General features: G+C 37.8%; 1 protein-coding gene across 1 annotated transcript in view; it reads left to right on the plus strand.

The window, feature by feature from the left end:
• The window catches only part of SORCS2 (sortilin related VPS10 domain containing receptor 2), a gene marked incomplete at both ends in the record, with an annotated part of 510,226 nt that overhangs the window by 151,400 nt on the left and 342,297 nt on the right, over window positions 1-16,529 (plus strand). Inside the window, one exon of the mRNA XM_079534212.1 lies at window positions 15,039-15,106. Within this exon, the coding sequence (XP_079390338.1) occupies window positions 15,039-15,106 (68 nt within the window). The remainder of the gene's footprint in view (window positions 1-15,038; window positions 15,107-16,529) is intronic.

Consider the following 16,529-nt stretch of genomic DNA (forward strand, 5'->3'; position numbering starts at 1 on the left):
AAATTTAAAATTAAACAGTTATAATAAATCAGAGCATCAAGTTTTTTTGATGCCTGAACTTTCAGGAGCAATCATAGGATTTTAAGGAAAGTATAAATAATATTAGGATAAGTTAGACTGTAGATGTGCCTTTGGAATAAAAACCTACATTTTAGTGTTTCTAAAGGTTAAATTCAAAGATCATAGAATCATAGAATGGCCTGGATTGAAAAGGACCACAATGACCATCTAGTTTCAACCCCCTGCTATGTGCAGGGTCACCAACCACCAGACCAGGCTGCCTGGAGCCACATCCACCACGGATTGAATGTCTCCAGGGATGGGGATTCCACAACCTCCTTGGGCAACCTGGTCCAGTATGTCATCACGCCTCTTGTGTGAAAAACTTCCTTGTAATATTTAATCTAAACCTTCCCTGTCTCAGTTTAAAACCATTCCCCCTTGTCCTGTCACTGTCAACCCATGTAAACAGTTGTTCCGCCTCCTGTTTTTACATTCCCTTCAAGTATTGGAAGGCTACAATGAGGTCTTCTCATTGAGGTCTTCTCATTATTTTATGGCTCTTCTCCAAGCTAAACAATCCCAGTTCCCTCAACCTTTCTTCATAGGAGAGGTGCTCCAGCCCCCTGATCATCTTAGTGGCCCTCCTCTGGACCCGTTTCAAGAGCTCTGCATCTTTCTGACTTACAGAATGACTTACAAGACATTCTTCATACAGAAATCATTCACTTTACACCAAAATACAACAAATGCAAAAACTCTGTAAAAGCACGCATATTCCTATCTCCTCTCTTTCTCTCCTCTCCCCTCCTTCTTCATGTTTTCTTCAATAGTTAGTTCAAAGAATTACTTCTTGTATCGCTCTAGTAAGCAGTTACCTCATAGCCTTTATCCACTTGGGTTCATTATGAATTTAGGCAGAAAACATTTAGCTGTTGTGGTCATTATCTGCCACTACCTGCTATGAGGATTTTTATGCTTTACTATGCTGAACATTACGGAATTAAGATTGTGGTTGCAGTGCCTTCAATAAATATCTATTTCCATGGACGTTCAGTTCTAAGAATTCAGAATAGGAAGCCTTTAGCTACAGGCAGTCATTTAATTTTTTATTTCTGTCCTTTTCCTTTGGAGTTGAACATAAAATTTTAAACAGAATGGTCTTCTAAAACTATTAAAATAAACAGATTGTCTTGGAGGTTTATTGATTTCTTCTCCCTTTCTGCTTTTTCCATTCCCCCACCCCCTTCTAGATTCTTTGCTTTAGTCTTCCAGTGTGAAATAACCATCAGAGTCACTGCAAAGCTGAATGGTAATTAATAATTAAAGACAGATCCAGAGGAATGTATCTATAATGCATTGTTTTATGGAGGGAGGAGTGTGTAAGTTGTTTTTTTTTTTCTTTCTTTCTTTCTTTTCTCTTTTAAAGAGAAAAAAGCAAAAACTTGGTAGGTATTCTTAGAAACACATGTATTGCAAATTTCAGACTAAGCTGCTTGCTAGTCATGATGCCATTTCTCAAAATAACGCATCAGGTATTGAGTGTGCAGCTCTCACCAACTTGCTCATACTAGCCTGTCGGGCACAACCATAGCCTCTTAGATTTTCTTTGCTTTGAGGTAATTAAAAAACAAAAAAAAAGGGAGGACCACTGCAGGTGCTGGGATGCTAAAAACAAGACAAAGGACTCCGAATCAGTGACGCACACCCTGCACTATTTCCCTGAACTACTTCTCTTACTGAGGAGTGAGTGAGTGAGGGTTCTGAGGAGTGAGTATTTCACAGGGACTGACTGTCCTCCAAATACCTTAACCCCCAGAGAAAATGGGCACTACATGAGCTGAATGGGAACCAGGGAATTTTCTTAAGGTGGAAGATGTTTTTCCTTCCTGATTGATGCGTTTCACTGGTAGCATTCTTACTGCCTTTTTATTTTATTCGTGGGAAATTCACATTATTTCCAGGTATCTGAAGGTTCATTTTGCACTTCTCTAATCTGTTTATATCCGTGTTCTATTTGTGCCATCATTTGGGGAAGGGAAAGGGAGGCTCCAAAAATAATTGTCCATTGCTGTCTATTTGTTACCTTCGTTACACCTTTTGTGGAGCAGGGATTATGGAGTGTTCTCCTTCTGGGCTGATGGGAAACCACTGTCCCTGAAATGGCAAAGATTTCTGTGGGTGTCTCTGAACTGGGTACTCTGTGAATGTGCATAAAAACTGAGTTCTAACTATTGCTGATGTTCTTTCATTAAAATCTTCCAGCATCGAACTTTAACATTTATAATTTCTTCCTTCACATAACGTTAATAACAATGCTGTATTAATTAACTAATACTGTAATGCGTTACATTGCTCATTTTAAATCTCAGAGCATTTAAGACATTTTGATCCGTATTTTTCCAGTGTTAGTCACAAAAGAGGTTGTCTTTGGAAAAGCTGAAATAAACAAAAAGAAATTAAAGGAGTCAAATGTTGTTTTTAAATGTATGGGCAGTATATTTTCCCCATGGCCTCCAGTCTTGTAAAATATGGGTGTTTTTTAATAGTTTGCTTTTTTTTTTGCGTATTTTATAAGCAGCAAATATACGTGGATGGAGATAATGTGTTGAGGTTATTTTCAGTAGTCTACTTCTACTCTCTTTCTGTCAGGTATTTTAAATTAACTTTTATTTTGATTAAGAAATGTTTATTTAAGAAAGAGCTTCTGATGTGTAGGTTTCCACTATAGGACAAAACAGCTTACATCATTAAATGTAACTTACATCATAAATATAACAGAGCTGTTCTATGTGGGTAGCATCATGTCCCTTATTTAAAGCTTAACTTTGTGAAGCTACAGGCGTTTTATGGAAAACATGGCTTGGCTTTTTTTCCTGTGCTTAGAATATGTGAGACTTCTGCAAATATTGATTTTGTCAAAATTGAATCCTTCCCTTCGTGAAAAAAATGTCAAGATCAGATTTGATTTGGATCTGCTTAGAATAGGCTTAATCTAGATTCCCAGATTCCTCTAGACTCAAATAGATTTTGGATCAAACTCAAATTAATGAATAGGTAAAGATGAGGAAGGAGACAGACTGGTGACACACTGGAACAGGTTGCCCAAGGAAGTGGAGGCATTCAAGGCCAAGCTGGATGTGGCTCTGGGCAGCCAGGTCTGATGGTTGGTGACCCTGCACATAGCAGGGAGGTTGAAACTAGATGATCATTGTGGTCCTTTTTAACCCAGGCCAATGTATGATTCCATGGTAAGGAGGAAGAAGAGCATCCCATTGGTAACAATATCAAGCTCAGAAGTTGCAGTTGGATTTGGGCTATATCCTCTGCACTCTGAGTATGAATGCCTTTTTATCATGGCATGAATTAAACCCCAAACTAAAGGAAAACAGTTTACAAGAATTTGAAGGTTCACGTTTTTTCTCTCTTTAGGGATAAAGTAATTTCTGTAATAAAAGGACTGTTGACTTGTAAAGAGAGGGGACTATGCTTTAAGTTTTGGAAATAGGCCACAAATAGAGACAATACTAATAATATATAATTATATGGAATTATAAAATTACGTAGAATAACAGACAGTAAGAATGAACTAATTAGGAGAAAAGATTAGAAAATAAGCAGAAGTTGGTCTGAGATGCTTAGTATACTGAAGTACAGCAGTGCTTGTTACGAACACTGTGGAGAAATTTTAACAGCATTACACTAAGTTCTTTAATAGCTTGATAGAAAACTTGTCATAGTTATGCAGACCGTTTTGAAGAAATAGAATGCATTATGAAAACTAGTCTGCATCTTCTGAAACAAAATCTAGTTGCATCTAGTTTCTTTTAACTCATTCCTCAGATTTCCATTTTTTCCTTGACAGGAAACTGAATTTTTTCAGTAGTGAAAGTTCTGCCTTCTTGGCACAGTTTTCATTGCAGATCAGTTACGAGCGTGGTACAGAAACACATAATGGTAGTTCAGCCTTCCTAGCTCCACAAGGTGCTGGTGTATTGCTATGTCACTCGTACCAGTACCAGCAAGAGGTCTGGATGAATTACATCTTGGATCATGTATTACAAAAGAAGATCTTTAAGGTTCGTGGCATGCACAATTTATTGTCTGCTGACTCTCCTTCTCAATTTGCCCTTATTTTTGTTTGTTGTTTTGCCTAGCTCTGCCTGGACTTCTTCCATGACTCACTTAGGCATGGATCCATTCAGATTTTCCAAGAGGCTGAAGCTAGCAGTGTAGATTTCTGGGATGAGTAGTTAATATGAAAAATGAAGCATCTCCAAAGGACTATGCAGATGTAAATGGGCAAAACAGTTCTCCAGGAGTGTCTGTCCCTGTGTCTAGGGGCTGGTATATTCTAAATTTAGATGGCATGAATCAGTGATTTATCTCTGACTCCATTTCCCAACTGTAAAACAGAAAGCACTACTACCTTATGCTAAGGGAATTTTAGAAGCCTGTAATTACTTCGTTTCTTGAGAAAAGAGCCATGACATGAGAAGTTGTTTTAGAGATAATTGTTCTGAAGTGCTCTAGGAAAGAATTAAAAATATTTGCCCTCCAAGACTTGTGCTGCTAAACTGTTGTACGTGTGCATTTATTTCTGACGGTAGAAAAGAGTAGTTCTCATAACATGAAAAAAATTTCTTAACATTTTTAAAACAATCTGGGAATACAGACGGGGAGACTAAGCGTGAAGGGAAACATTTCCCAGTACAAATTTGTTACAGAAAATTCTTTGCAGCCCTGACTGTAGCCAGCTTAATGCTAACATAGAGAAAGTGAATCTGTTGAATGCCTAATTCTTTGCTGGAATAAAATAAAGAAATATAGACCTCATTTATCAGGGCTTACAGTCTTTTTCTGCTTGTACTTCCTTGATCTGAGGGTCATTTAAAATATATTAGAGGTTTAAGGTTGAAATGCAAGGCTAATTTGAAACCTGGCTCCGAGATGACCGATTGTGTTAATATTCTTCATACTGCTTAGAAGTGACATATCTGTGATAGGACAGAATTAGCCAGGGATCCCAAATGACATGGGATTGCCTGGTGAAACAGCTATTTCTTTTCACAGGTAATGCTGTATAATTCCACTTAGCTTTGATGACCCCATGGAGCTTGAAGTAATGAACATATAGGATAGAAGGGGGTGAGGAGGAGTCTTAGGAAACACAAAAAGCTGGCAAAAACTCTGTACTCACAGCATGGAGACCTTTTGGTTTGGCTCTGGGCTGAAAGTAAAGAACTCTCCAGCATTCTTCTGGCCCCTTCTAACATTTTCTCTGACATATTTGGCCTTTGACCAATTTTCCCAACTGCTCCCAAACCCTTTCTAATAGTCTTGTAACTCGGCTGGATGTTTCCTCAGCTCCTTTATGCCCTTTCTGTTGACATGGATATGAATTTCTGCTGCTTCATGAATAATGTCTAAGATAAATGTACTTTCATCCTTCTTCCTCTCAAAGGGGGTCATTCCCATTATTTTACCATAGCTGAATTCTGTTAATTTAATTTGAGGTAGTAGTAATTTGTTTTGAATGTAGCCACAGGGAGTAGGCAGGTTTGGAATTTGAGGTAGTGGGTCCCCTTCCATGCTGTACTGGGCACAGTGTGTTGTTACTTTTGCTGAAATTAGTAAAAACTAGTTAAAAATTAGTAAAAAAAAAAAAAAAAAAAAAATTAACAGGGAAAGTAGGAAATGCAACAATTAAAATGAAAGGCAGATGAGAAGAGATAACCTTCCACCCAGTAGAAGAATGAAGAGAGGTAGCACTGGGCCTGATCCATTCTGATGTGGAGCTGTAGTGTGGAGTGAATGGTCCTTGTTGTGAGGCATCTGAGCCCGCCCCACAAAGAGCAGGGCAGTGCTGGAGTACTGCAGGACTTTCTTTAGACAACACTTGAGAAACAGGCCAAGATACGTTTTTTGTTTTATTCCTGTTTTGCTAGGCAACCTCTTGACTTTGTTTTCCACGCTGGTTCTGTATCATTACCTAGGCATGATTTTATCTTTGCTGTAAGTTGCATTAAAGCACCTCTGAGTGTGTTAATGCCTTCCAATGCAACATGCACGCTCCACCGCACAAAAAATGCAAAAGAAATTTGCATCTGTTTCTCTTGTGTATTTACTCACCTGAGTAAAATTGTAATCAGCATGACCCTATAATTGCAAAATAACTGCCTTATTCTTTAGCATATTTGTCCTTGCATTATGTCTTTCAGGAGGAATGTGCTGTTGTCTCTTTCTGTAGATCGCACGACCATATTTATATTTCCCAATTATATTGGACAAATTCAGGTACCTACAACGTTCAGGAAATATTATGTTCAGTCCTTATTAATGATAAAAGGATATTAAACATTGTGACAGCATCTTGATGCAGCGTCAAAGACCTTTCCACCATATGCAGTTTTATAAAGTCTCTTTCCGATAGGCAGTTAGGTCTTATTTGAACACTATATCTCAGAGATAATTAGATGTAATATTGAGGTCAGTTAGGTTGATGCAGCCTCTGATAAATGGGATGTTATCTAGTACAATGGTGTTTAACCCCATGGTTCTTCTGACGAGAGGGCAGCTGTGAGGGAGAATAACCAATATGAACATCTCTGCCAGCAATCCTGCGTCATATGAACAGTCCTTCCAGCGTGTGGTATTCTCTACAGATGTTTCCATATGTCTTGAGTAATGTGTTTTTGGTTTTTTCTTTAATAAAGAGCTTAATTACTTTTACATGGTAATAGAAGAAAATAGCTTTGACTTTGAAAAATGATTTAGTGAGGCAAATTGGAAGTTTACTTTCAATTTTTTGTATTTTACTATTGGGAAACAGCATTGCGTGACAGATTGGAAATATTTCCTAAACAAAATTAAATCTTTGTTCCTGGTAGAGAATAGTTATTTAACACTGATGACCAGAATGAATTGCCTACCCATAATTGTGGATTCTTGACTATCTGGAGGAGAGCAGAGATGCTTTAGATATATCTTCTGCAGATGTTGGCTGTTCTTTCCTTTGAGTTTTCATAGGAATGAAAAAGAACATTTAAACAATAGGTTTGCTTCTGCGGGAAAGATTGTTAATTCAGTTCAGAATATTAGGATATTAGAGGAGATAAGTGAAACGAATCTATATTTCAAACATTTTTACAATTAGGAATCAAGCCAGACTGTTAAAAACTAGAAAAATATATTCTTGCTTCATTCTTTGGAAATTTATTCTTTTGGCGTGTTTGCAGAGGTGACTTTAAGAGCTTACAAAATTCTATCTCAAATATTGAAATCCCCTAAACCACACTGGTAGTGGAGAAAATTGCAGTGACAAAGAACTGGAGGGTTTTGTCACAGATTACTTTATTTTGGGCTCTTTGTAAAAGAAGTAAAACAGTCAAAATGTTTCACTGTTTTCGAATTTGCAGATGTGATCTAGAATTTTGGGTCCTGTTACTACGTGGCTTTGAAATTGAGATCCTACTTGCTTGAGTGAGCTCTGCATCAGCTCTTAGCACGGAAATCTCAAAGCTGCATCTGATGCCTGTAGAAATGAGCAGCAACAAGGCAATGTTAGAGTTGCAGCAGTAAAGATTGGCTGCCTCCATTTTACGTTTACATATGCTTTGATTTTTAAGGACTACCTGATAAAAGTTGACAACACATCATTTTCTGTTCTACTGATGGGTCAAGCTGATTGAAACTGAAGAAACAGACCAGCTGTTTGAGTTTCTGTATTTATTGTTTGCCACTGTTGGAGACAGGTGACTGATTAGGATGGACCTCTAATGTGAACTGGCATGATTGCTTAAAGTTCTTAGATCTGAAGATTCTTCTTTTGAAGCTGATGACTTTCCAAAAGATGTATTTGAACAATGAACTAACACTTGACTTTGATATCAGGCACAGTCTCATTTATATGTTAGAAAGAATGACTTTTTTCCTTTACTTATCACAGAATAGCTGAGGATGGAAGGGACCTCTGGAGGCCATCTGGTCCAGCCTCCCTGCAGGGTCACCACTGCTATAGAAGCTAAGGTTCCCTTGTTCTTCCTCTGATTTTTCAGACAAGGTACAAGCCTTGTCTGAAAGTTTTCATGTATTTGGGCATTCATAATTTTGTTTCATTGTAGCTTTCTCTTGGTAGTATTTTTCATTTGAACTAGCAGCCTCTTCTCACAGTCCTAGGATCTCAGTACCTCCCTGACAAATGTGGCTGAAATCAGTGAATTTACAGTTACAGAGTAGAGATGGACAGCCAAAAGCATACACATGTAATGCTATCAGGTAAACATAATTTTCTTCGGAGCTTGCACTGAAGATCTGACATGAATTGATGATGATATGAAGAGTTATTGTCTTCTGAAATTGGATTGTAGGCTCTTGATGGTAATAGGTTGTCTTTTTGTTCTTTGCTTCTACAGCCAGTGCTGACACAATGTAATAATGCTTCATACTAGCCAGTGGATTAAATATGTTATAAATCTTGAAGTTACACTTCAGTCAAAGTGCTTGCAGGGTTAATGTGTGAAGTACTACATTTAACATAGTTTTGAATCTGGAAATAATCAAAGCCAGGACTTTCAAGTATATTCACTTATTCAGCTCCTCTGAACAGAAATACCTCTTAGAGAATAGGAATTGACCCACTGTTGTTTCTTGCCTTGAGATATGATTAAATGCACTGTAGAATTATTACTAGTGCTTAAAACAAGTGCAGTGATCTGGCCAGTGACTTCCTGCACAGTAAGTTCTCCCTTCTCCCAATGCAGCTTACTTGGAAGATCTCTAAATCTAACCTCCTTAAGTCTTTCATATTAAACCATGGTTTGCTTGTGTGCACTTTATTATCAGAGAGGAGTAGAAACTTGTACAGCGAGGTCTTAATAGCTTTGGTAATGATTTAAATGTCTCCTTTTTCACCTTTCAGCACAGCATTACAACAGGGTAAACCTAGATGCTTTTTTCCCACTTACTGCTCTTCCAGTGTAATCAAATTATTATGAAGTTGTTGATAATATTTAAGGCACTTGGTCCATATAATAGACCTGTAATAAATTTTCCTGTTAATAGCCTCTTGATATTTACTTTTCTCGTGAGTGTCTGTTTTATATAACAAACGTTAAAAATAATGTCAACCTTAGCATGATGATCGAAGAGCCTGCCTGCTGCAAAAGTAGAAGTGGCTTGAGGGACCAGAGAAATAGGTGCTTACCTATTATTTGTTATGGTTTTTTTTTGTTGATCAGATGTCTGTAAGGTTTTGGGAGTACAGAGGGTGATAGTGATGAATTAACAGGTTGTACCTAGAACATCTTGATCGCTCTGAAATAGTTACAATGAAATAGTTTTGGTTTATTAGCTAAAAAAGATGAATTACACAGTATTCTTGAACAAAACTGCAGCTTATGTTCCAGTCGTGCAGAGTATTAAGTGCCTGATCAAGTGACTCTCAGAAACACTTCTGATTTCAGTGAGTTCATTCACATGAATGAAATTAAGCAGATGCTAAAAAGTTTGAAGGAATTTGAGTGTGTCTGAGCAGTATGTTCTCCTAGTGGCTATGGCTGTCTGAAAGCGTTTGCAGTGTGTTCTCACCTGCTAATAAACTTGGGAAAACATGAAAGCTTGCAATCATACTTTCAGGGGTACATTTGCAAGTATAAGTGTTTCTCTATTAAACTTCTGAATAGATGCCAAAAACAAATCTTCAAATCAGAAATAGAGGGAGTCGAATAAAGCTTAACCCACAAAAATCTTAATTTAGATAGATAAACAGGTATCTGTTGAAATTGGTCAGTGAAAAAAAAAAGTGATGGAAAGTGCATGGAAAGAAAAGGGGCTTTCTTCTTAAGCCAATGTTTACCAAAACAAGGGGAATCTTCACAGAAAACAAAAAAACAACAAAATCAACAAACCAAAGATAAAATATAAACACCGTGGAAAGCGATTGATCAATATATTTTTCCTTTGCTATTTTTTCTATGTGATATGGTGATGAAAAGAGAAAATTATAATGGACTCCTTTAAAGGCAAAAGTTTGTTAGGAAATTATTAAAAGCACGCTGTATGTCTTTAAGAGCAGGTGTGTATGGCAACTGTTGAATCATAGCCTGAACCACTGATTGAGCACCTGGGGAAAGGACCTGGTCAGCACTGGGAGCACAGGTGAAGGCAATTCAGCTGTGTGACCAGAAGGGCTGCAGCCTGGCTGCACCTGCCTTAGACCTCATTTAAGGGCTGACTGCCAGGGGGGAAGGATCTCTGGTTGGAGAGCCCTCCCTTGTGAGCCTAAATCTTCAGAGGTGGGTGAGTACTTTGTGTTTTCTTTTGGATCTTTTTGTCTCTTTGTCATAAGACTTTCTGTATCACCATTCCCTTGTGTTGATCTTTCTGATTCTTACAAAGTGCAGCTCTTCTTGGCCTAATCTTGCTGCAAAGCATTTTCAGAAGAGAAACAGAGGGAAGGAAAGCATTCAAAAAAGAAAAGATAAAATCCTAGCTTCAATTATTCATAGACACTATTATCTGTAGAATTGTGTGGTGAGACACTGGAACAGGCTGCCCAGCGAGTCTGTGGATGTCCCCTCCCTGGAAGCGTTCAAGGCCAAGCTGGATGGAGCTGGGAGCAACCTGGTCTAGGGGGGAGGTGTCCCTGCCTACAGCAGGTGTCTGGCAGTAGATGATCTTAAAGGTCCCTTCCAACCCCAACTGTTCTGTGACTCTCTGAATTTTCCTTTTGCTCTAGCTGTCTGTCATTCACTGAAAACCTAGTCTAGCCATGAAGAATGATTTGTTTCTAGAAAAGATTTTTGGAAAAGAAACTGTAACTCTTATGTTTGGAGAAAAGCTTTGAGCTGTAGCAGCTAGGGAAATGGAGGTTTGGTATGGGAGATCTCTGACAAATCACAGTTCTGCCTCCCTTTCTCACTCCTCTTACCAGAGAAAAAAAAGCAAATCGGTGGGAAGGATGAAAGTGTAGAGGTATGGTAATATCTGAATTTCCATTGAAAACTTGCTTTGAATGCTCATTGCTTAAGATTTTAGGAATCCCAAGAAATTTATCCTCTATAACCTTGACCCATGTGGGGAAATACTAGCCAGCTCCAGCATTAATAAAGAGGCACAGCTTTTATGATGGCAGCTGGAAATTTTAATTTTCCTTTTTCTGTTTTTAATCTGTATGGTGTGACATTATTCTTGTAAGCCTGTCAGGGAGCATTAAAAAACAAACAAAAAACAAGTTTTTTTTCTTTTTAAAGAAAGAGCTGAAAAGTCTTCTGAATTGTTTGCAGGGAAGCTGACAGGAAGCTGGAAATGTGATGTTCTGTTTATTTCAGTGTTCCTGAAACTGCAGTGATCTTCAACAGTACTGAAAGGGGCAGAAGAGGCTGGGATCTGAGCAATAGAAATATGATCAGAAAGCTTTAAGACCCAGTAAGGACTGCTCCTGAGAGAAGTGTACAGTGCTCAAAGAATGAACTAGAGGGCTGCACCAGGCATTCGGGTCATTCATCTTGGACCAAAGTACATTTTTATTTTTATTTGTATTTACTGAATTCAAATATCCCTAAATAAAAATCCCCTCAAAACAGAATTCCAATCATGAAGCTTTATTGAGGCTTTACTCCTTTAGAGTTGGATAGAGTTGGACAGAGTTGGAGAGAAATAAAATGTCCTTGGTGTTGTTAAAGGATGAAATGTTTAAAAACACCTTTATAACTCTTCTCTTAAAACAGGAGATGGGATTGATCAAGAGATCCCTGTTACTTTCTAAGTCTGTCTTTAAATTAAGAATCTGGTAAATTTAATTCTCCATTGTTGTTTAGCTACATTCATTTGAGCAGTCCATGGCTAACAGTAGTGCGAGCTGGTAAGGATGATACTATTACTCAGTTGCTATTGTGCTTTGAGCCTCTCTCCATTTACAGGAAACCTGAAATCTTTCACTAGATTAGAAGTGTGGATGAACTGTTGGTTGCCATCAGAGTGATAAAAATGCTTCCTATTGTGGAGACTCATTAAAATGAAACCATTGAAACAAGACTCTGCTCTTAGAAATGATGCTCAGAATCCAGAGATCCCAAAGACCATCGCAGTTTTGTGAAATGATTATTTTTTTTTTCTTTGGAGTATTTATTTAATGTGGGTAGAATACCGTAAAATCATAGAATTGCTCAGATTGGAAAAGACCTTGAAGATTGTGAAGTGAAACCACAACCTAACCATAGTACCCCAACAACCTTCCGCTAAATCGTGTCCCTGAGCACCACATCCAAATGGTTTTTAAACATATCCAGGGATGGTGACACAACCACCTCCCTGGGGAGCCGATTCCAGTGCTTAACAACCCTTTCCTGATAGGTCCTGAAATTTTTCTCAATGTCCAAACCTAAATTTGTCCTGGTGCAACTTAAGGTCATTTCCCCTTGTCCTATCACCAGTGAGAAGAGACCAATCATGCTGTGGCTGTAAGCAGCTTTCAGATACTGGAAGAGAGCAAGCAGCCTTCTTTTCTCCAGACTAAACAGCCCCAGTTCCTTCAGTCTCTCCTCACAGGGAACATTCTCCGTGCCCTTCATAAGCCTTGTTGCCCTTCTTTGGACCTGCTCTAGCACCTCAATATCCTTTCTGTACTGAGGTGCCCAAAACTGAACACAGTACTTGAGGTGAGGCCTCACCAATGCTGAGTACAGGGGCAGGATTATTTCCCTACTCTTGCTTACCACACCATTCCTGATACAAGGAACTAGGGTTAGAGAAGCAAATAATGACATGTACTTCTCAGAGTTGTGGCTCGGATGAAGGCAGCTATCTTGATGTGTAAGAAGGCATTTTCCTATGTATGACTGCTATCAAATGCAGTTTATGATTACCTGAAACCCTTTCATTTGAATTATGTTGAATAGCAGTAGTTTTTTGGTTTGATGGGTGCAGCCCATAGATGGACTGGAGCTGGCAAACACTACAATGAGTGCACTCTTTGTGTGGAGTCCTTTAATGTTACGGGTGGGTACTGAGAAACAGAAATGGCTTATTGTGAATGTGCTTCGCTGATCTTTCCAAGTTCAAAGCGGGTAGGTTGAGAGTAACCTGATAGGATCTTCTGTGTGTGGTAATAATCAGTTATGAAACACTGGACTTTCCCTGTGGTAGTTTCAGTTTATACCGCTGTAAGTGATCTGAATTAAATTTACAGTTTTAGGACATAGATGAAAAACATAGGCTTAGTAAGTTCAGAATTCAGTCTTTTCATGAATATGAAAAATCCTCATATCTTCCCTCTTTTTTAATCTCATGTAGCTCAAATATGTTCTTGCATCTCTTAAAAAAAAAATAAAAAATAAAAAAAAAATAAAAATTCCCTAGGTCAATTTTTGTGGCATAAGAATTTCAGGTCTTCTAAAAGCCAAGATCTGAAATGTTTTCCTTAATAATTAGAGCCAATTGATGCTCCCAGTAGTGAAGTTTCTTTCTCTTTCTCCTTAATTGCAAGGACCAGCAATATGCTGTAGTTGGGATGCTGGCAATAGAGTAAATAGCTGACCTGATGGAGCATGGTTGGTTTGTGGCCAGGACTCTCATCAATAGATACTCCCTCTCAGTTGGGAAATGTTTCTTTTGGCTTTGTAAGCCTTGTAGTAACCTATTTAAAAGTAAGATTTTTTGTCTTGTTCTATTTTAAACCAAGGCTATACTTTTACAATGCCTTTTCATCAAATTCCAAAAAAAGCATCTGGTAGATGCATTTCCTTTGAGAATAAGAGAGATTAATATTGTTTGTTAATTAATGAGGTTCTGCTTTTACTTATTAAGCATACATCTAGCAATACATGTTATGAATTTGTTAGGCTACAATCAATCTGTGATTAATACAATAGCTCAGTTTTGCAAAATGTTGTTTTTCAAGATGCCATGTATGTAGCACCTGTAGTCTGGAATTATCTTACAATCTCCAGTGCACATAGACCCAAGCTTTGAACTGTTGCATAAATGTGGCATTAGCATATTAAGTGTCTGGATAATCAAATGAATGCCTAAAGTTGCTGTTTGCTAGAGATTTCACCTGGTGGTCAGGAACAGGGGAAGTGCCAGCTAAGTAACAGCATGGTCTCAGCTGCTGGAGACTGATGTTGACCCTGCATTAAAGAAATGTAACAGCTGTGCAGAGAACCACAGGTTCTTCCAATTCAACCTCAGTGGGGTTGCTATGGTAACTTGGGGATAAGAAGCACTAATATGGACTGGCAGCAAGTGAGGGAAATCTGTTTTAAGTGATCTAAATATAAAACACAGCACTCAGCTTGATACATCAGTCATGGACTAACACTTGACATTGACCAGTGAATTTGTCAGATGTTGAATGAATGGAATATCTTTTTCTTACTGACTTTTCTTGTAGGCTGTGTATGTTTTGTGGATTGAATTTCTTAATATGTATTTAGATACTGGTAATCCTGATGAGTAATTACAGAGTGCAAAGCCTGTTCTTCAAAGGAGAAGAATACTTTTAGGAATAAAAAATTTACAGACATTATAGTCACATTTTTGATCTTGTAGAGAAGACCCAAACTCATTTTCTGTCTTAATTTATTGGGTAATCAAGGTTAATTGCTATTGTTTAACACTTTGAGCTAATAAATAAATGTGTCCATAGATGTCAATGACAGTTGCCTCCCTTAAATTGGCATCCAGTTTGGTTCTTTCTACTGAGAAGGTCATTCAGATTGCTTCGGGGTTGTCATGTGGTAGAGGGATTTATGTGACCATTCCGACTCCACTGTGAAGTGAAAGTCACCTGGTTTGCAGAAAGCTTCAATTGCTGAAATAACTCTCCTCAGAAAGAGGAAAAAAAATCCCATTCAGTCAGTCTAAAAGTAAATCCAATAAGAAATAACAAAAAGAAAACAAAACAAAAAACCCAACCTGAAATGCAGTTCAGATTTTCAGAATTCACCTCTATATTCACGAGAGTAATGCTGCCCATTTTCTACCTCCGTTTTATTTATCAGTGTATGTTTATAAATGTGTTTTTATTGTCTTTTTAGGTGATCCTGATCCTTACCAAGTACTATCATACTGACATGGGAAAAGTGCTGGAGAGCTCTTTGTGGAGGTAAATTTTATGCTTTTCCTATAACTTCTATCTTTTCTCTGAGTTTGTCTCTCTCTTCCTGTAACAAGTTGCTGCTGGATTCATCTAACTACTTTTTGATGTTAATATGACAGTATGACCCAGAGTCTCAGTAGTACATATTCTTTTTCTTTTTTAAATGACCTGCAGTTCTGTATGAAAGAGTTTGAAATAAATTTGCAGTAGAGAAACAAACAGGTGTGGAGTGTGTAAAGCACCTTCCCAGTGCTGCTTTATAAGAGGCAATTCGTTTTCTTTCTCATAGAAATTTTACATTGAAGTTACCTGAAGACGTTCAGTCCCTTATTGTGTTGTGATGTGTCTCTTGGGAGTTCTTTTGCAGTTCTTGAGTGCTGTACTGTGGGTAATAAGTAACCCTGATTTGGAAGGAGTCACAATTGTCTGGATGAAATACAATACTGGTGCTGGCTAGGTTGTATGTTATGACAACTTGAAATATACAGTAATTCAATTAAGAATGTGACAATCAATTTAGAAATCTTAACGTTTGTGAGCTAGAACATCAACATGCTTGTTGTTGTGTATGCACAAATTGTGTTATCAAACATTAATCAGCAAAAAACAAGGCTAGGGTAAGATTACTACTCTAGTTCAACATCATAGATGAAGATCAGTACTTTCCCACCCTGCTGTCCTTTTTTTTTTTTTTTTTTTTGCTAACATACCTGCTTCAAGCTTGCTGACAGGAGATGAATTACTGTAATTACTCTGTGGTTATGCATGTTGAGATGACTTGTTTTTTCAAGGTAAATGGCTAACAGGTACCTACTTTGCAGAGTTGTGTGCCACCTGAATGACTATAGCACAGCAAGCATGAACCTATTCAAAGTTATTTAAGTGCTCATGTGTTGAATGACAGCTCTTAAACCAAACACCTAAAATTTTCTCAGGTGTCCATTTTCTTTTGCTAGGTAAGCTTTCTGTGTTCTGTATAATTTTGTGTATCTATATAAACTCTACAAGAGATTTTCCTGTACCCATTATGTAGACCTGAAAATTGAAAATATATCCCTGTTATCAATAACTATAAAGTTGCTTCAGTGTTTGCAATGGAATTTGCTAGGTTATTTATAGCTCTACAGGTATTCTTGAATTATTCTGCCTGGATATCTAAGCAGTTGTTACAAATGACAGCAGACATGCTTGAGAATTTCTTGTGTAGCCAGTAAGCTTCAGGTCTATAAACAAATGGGTGTTGTAATACATTGTGACTTTGGTACCTGTAAGCTTCATGCTTTCCCAAAAGCTCGTATAGAGACCTTACCTTGCATCTGTGTGAGAAAATCTGATCTGAACATGGTGCATACCAATCTTGTTACTTTTCTTGAGGAAGGCTGTTTTATTCTTGTGGGATTTCTCATGGCAGCAGCAGATCTTTGCAGTA

Source organism: Tetrao urogallus (assembly GCF_951394365.1).
Source record: "Tetrao urogallus genome assembly, chromosome: 4".
In the NCBI taxonomy this organism is placed as follows: domain Eukaryota; kingdom Metazoa; phylum Chordata; class Aves; order Galliformes; family Phasianidae; genus Tetrao; species Tetrao urogallus.